We start from the raw sequence: 4,117 nt of genomic DNA on the forward strand, positions 1-4,117 counted from the left end.
CATTTGCAAAAACCCTAGCGTAGCCATCCTTCTAGTTTTTTGAAACACTGACTTTTCAGACGTGTTTGTCACCCTCACTTTTTGCTTCAAACCACTAAAGATCTAAAAACCCTTGGTTTTTTTACTTCGAACAACAAATGGATTAAAGATGATGTTGCTCTGCCGAGTGTTGTGTGTTGAATCAGGTTTATGTGTTGAGTATATCAAATTTCTAGTTTTGTATATTATATGTTCTTGAACAGATGTATGTGTTTGGTATCATCTGTATTTAATCATTTCATCTGTGTTTAATCATTTATGTTTTTTTTATGTGTTATTGTATGTTAGATTTTTGAGAGAGAGAGAGAGAGATAGAGAGAGAGAGAGAGTTGTGTATGTGTGTGGTGTTCGTTAGGGCTAGGTAAACTTTCTGATGTTTCCAGCAATTAATATTACAAAGGAAGTATCAATGTTGGTGGTGGTGGTAGCCGGTGTTGGTAGTGGCTGGTTGTGGTCTTTTGCATTGTAAAAGAGAGAGGGTAGGATAGGGGTAATATTTTATTTTTTATTTTTTTAATCATAAAAATATTTAAATAAATAAATAAAATTGAAAAAAAAAAAGTAAGGATAAAATCATTATTATAAGAAATTCAAAACAAATTGGACAAAACATGCAACAAAATGAAAAGTTTGAATCTATAATACTAGTTTAATTTTTTTAGATTAAAGTGACAATTTTGAGCTAACCAGAATGACCATTTATGCAGTTTTGTCTAAAATAAACAAAGACCAAAAACATTATAAAAAACCTCAAATAAAACCACAATTGAAAAAAAAAATACAAAAGTTAACTATACTTATAGATAGAAAAAAAAGCCAAAATTTGAAAATAACTCATCATCTATTAACAATTACATGTTGAAAGAAAAACCCGATCAGACCGATCCCGCTCCAAAAAAATTGGCCCAACCTGCAAACCGGTGCAAGACCCTTTCAGTCTTTTCGTGAACCTATTGGCTACCAATAGACAATCAAATTTTTCGTAAACAAAAAAAAGCTATTCTACAATTTTAAGCCAATAAACAAATCACAAACACGTTTATCACGTATACAAAAGTTTTTTTTTTTTTTTTTCTCTTAGTATCTACATAATCCATATGACCATATATATTGTCTGAATTAATCATCGAAATTTATCTAAGTTTCCTAATCGGTAACGCGCGCCCAAAAAGCTTTTCAACTTCAGTCGCTTCCATTTGAAGTTCATTCAGAATCTCCTTCTCTTCTTTACTCAACTCCCTCACAAAATTCTCTTCATCTTGTTGCAACTCCTTAAACCCTTCAAGCAACCTCTGAAACAAAGTCATCTCTGTATCTCTAACCTTCTCCACCTCTTTTTCAACCTCTTCTTCTATCTCCACAGCTTCTTTTATCAACAACCTCTCGCCCTCTTCCGCTGTTTTCTCAAGTCGTTCCACCAATGGAGGTTCAGGCCCACAGCTATTGTCGGTTGTTATGAAAGTGTTAAAGTCTCGACCCACGGATTTGGCTGCTTTTTGTAGGTTTGGGATGATCGATTCGGGGAGCGTCGGGCTTCGGGTGTAGATCACGGACCCACCGTATCCATCCCATGCGTCGTTTCGACCTCGGTAGTATACGAATATGTAATCATCAGGTTTGTTTTCGATTTGGGAAGATAATATGTACCTGTTGGATGTTAATTTGAGTTTGGATCAAGTAATTTTTTAGTTCGCGTTGATGTTAGGGTTTGTAGAGGGAATCTGTGAAAATTAAAGAATTGAAAGAAATATACCAGTCATCTTGGTAGTGAAGAAACTCATTGTCATGATTATAAAGTGCTCCAGGAAGATCTGGATCTTGCACAAATGTTTGCACAGCAGATCGAGTAAAGAAACCACCATCCAAAGTTTTTATGCGCCATGTTAAGTTCCCAACAAGTTTATCATTTTCCATATGAAACTCATGAAGTTGACAATCAAATGCATCAAATGTAGGATTTAAACCACTTGTTATATACCACTTCCCAGTAAAGTCTTTCATGTTAAATTTTTGAACCACTGCATTACGATCCGGAACCGGGAATTCACCCACATCCGATTTCCGGGGCACACATTTTTTTCGTGAAACCGCACACTCGTTGAATTGGTCCACCACACTGTTTTCAAACAAGTCACCACATTTTATCTGTCCACATTAAGCCAATAATTTTTGTAAGAATCAACATTCGTTCAACTACTGCATTTCTGACAGTGACTCTGACAGTGACAGATTACCTGACATTCGGTCTCGTCAGGACGATTGTTGCAAGTCTGTAGACAGGCAACGTTTGCCGCACAAGATGGGTTTGCTATACATTTTGCAAGCTCAATCCTATGTTTTAAGAGAATCAAGATTTGTGAGGATAGAATATAAATTAATACGAGTTTTTTAAGATAAAATATATATATACCTGCATTCTTTGAGTAAACAAGTACAAGTTTTAAGAGCATCAACAGCATCAACTCTGGGAACGATAACAAATGTGCAAACCAATACGATAGCCAATTGTATGAATTGTTTCCATTGCTTTTCAAGAATCAAAGTCATGCCCCTTTTGAGATCAAATCTTTCTATTTCCTATAAATAGAATGAGTTATGAGTTTAAAGTAAAGAACAAGGTTGACATCAATAGAAGAAATACCTCAAAACTTGTATCAATGCTGCATATCTGAGATTTATCCTTGCAATGGGTAGAATATGAGAGAGAACTTGTCTTATAAGATGTAAACAACCGGAAAGAATTAAAATATCCATTGTTGGATCGAATTTTCATCATGATTATGTTGGTAGGAGGTTGTCCACTCCTGTGAAACCTTTCATTACATGGTGATCTTGCATATAAATTGAGGGCTTCCTCTTTGCAGAGAAATACGGTGTGAAGAGAAAGAGCCATAGCCAGTTTGTTGGCTTCCAAATGCCACCTTAAAAAAAATTAAAAAAGTTAGAAACTGAATCCTAATTTTCAAAACTTATCTGAGGTCATTATCAAAACAGAAGTACCAAACTAGTATTGAATATGAAAAAATGTAATCATTAGAACAATTTGTAAGCACGATATTCATCAGAAAATATGTTTCTAAATTCATTTTCAAAATAAGAGTCCAAAATACCCCAAATTTTGCAAGCATTGGATACGAAATATTATCGAATCAATTTCAACCCGAGTAAGCACTAAAATGGAAGTATGGAAAACAATTTTTTTTTCGCATTAGCAGCTAAGGTACATTTGCTACATACTGTAATAGAATTCATTTGGGGGCAGGACTACTTCATAATTCTTACAACGAATTCCTATTACAATCACATTCATAAAACCTAGGAATCATGTGCAATCAACAAAAGGTTTAGACTTTAGACGGACAATTCGTACTTCAAATTGGAAATATTCAAGAAACTAGCGACTTCCAGCGATTTGAATCCATAAAAAAAACAGATGATAAGAGTTACCTGACGATTGGAGTACTTGAAGCTTATTATCTTCTCCGTCTTTGTAAAATCTGCGTCTTTTTCAAACATTGTAGCATTCGAAGTGGCGTAAAGTATATATATGGTGTGGCGGAGGAAGAAATTAGAAAATTGTACAAGGGAAGTTGGACTCCTTATCCCAAATATGGTAGGACAAAACTTGTGGTGGGTAAAATTCGAACCCACGTCACATAAATCAATGGAAGATATGTACTCAATCCTATCTTTATCTTGTATCTTAGGTCTCAAAGTTCATTTGGAAGAAAATCCGATTCAGGGATACGCCTAAATACCCTACCAAATTGTTTAAAAATTACGGATAAATATATTTGATGAATATCTAACTTATTATAATTATTAGGGGAATTGAGTAACCATATAATGTAATGTGTAGTTGAAGTAAATTAAAAGAAAAAAATGTTTTTGGAAAAAATAAGCATCAAATCTAGAATGCGTACCCTATCATAGAAAAAAAAAATCTAACAAAAAAATATATTTTGGACTGACATTTCAAACTAAAATCTCAAAGTTCGAAAAAAAAAACTCAATAATTTCAAGAACAAATCCGAAATCCAAACAGGAAGATTTGTACGAACACGCATTGATTTTCCAA

General features: G+C 34.0%; 1 protein-coding gene across 1 annotated transcript; it reads right to left on the reverse strand.

Moving 5' to 3' along the window:
* Positions 1 to 861: 861 nt before the first annotated feature.
* On the reverse strand, positions 862 to 3,628 carry NPQ1 (non-photochemical quenching 1). Its single transcript, XM_078996263.1, has 6 exons — positions 3,487 to 3,628; positions 2,681 to 2,960; positions 2,450 to 2,616; positions 2,274 to 2,370; positions 1,793 to 2,184; positions 862 to 1,686 (listed from the first exon to the last, which is right to left on the reverse strand). The coding sequence occupies exons 2-6, from the start codon at positions 2,930 to 2,932 to the stop codon at positions 1,173 to 1,175; spliced, it is 1,422 nt and encodes a 473-aa protein (XP_078852389.1). The 5' UTR covers positions 2,933 to 2,960; positions 3,487 to 3,628; the 3' UTR covers positions 862 to 1,172.
* Between the last annotated feature and the right edge of the window lie 489 nt (positions 3,629 to 4,117).

The sequence above is a fragment of the Lactuca saligna genome, chromosome 5 (genome assembly GCF_052625555.1).
Source record: "Lactuca saligna cultivar CGN05327 chromosome 5, ASM5262555v1, whole genome shotgun sequence".
NCBI lineage: Eukaryota > Viridiplantae > Streptophyta > Magnoliopsida > Asterales > Asteraceae > Lactuca > Lactuca saligna.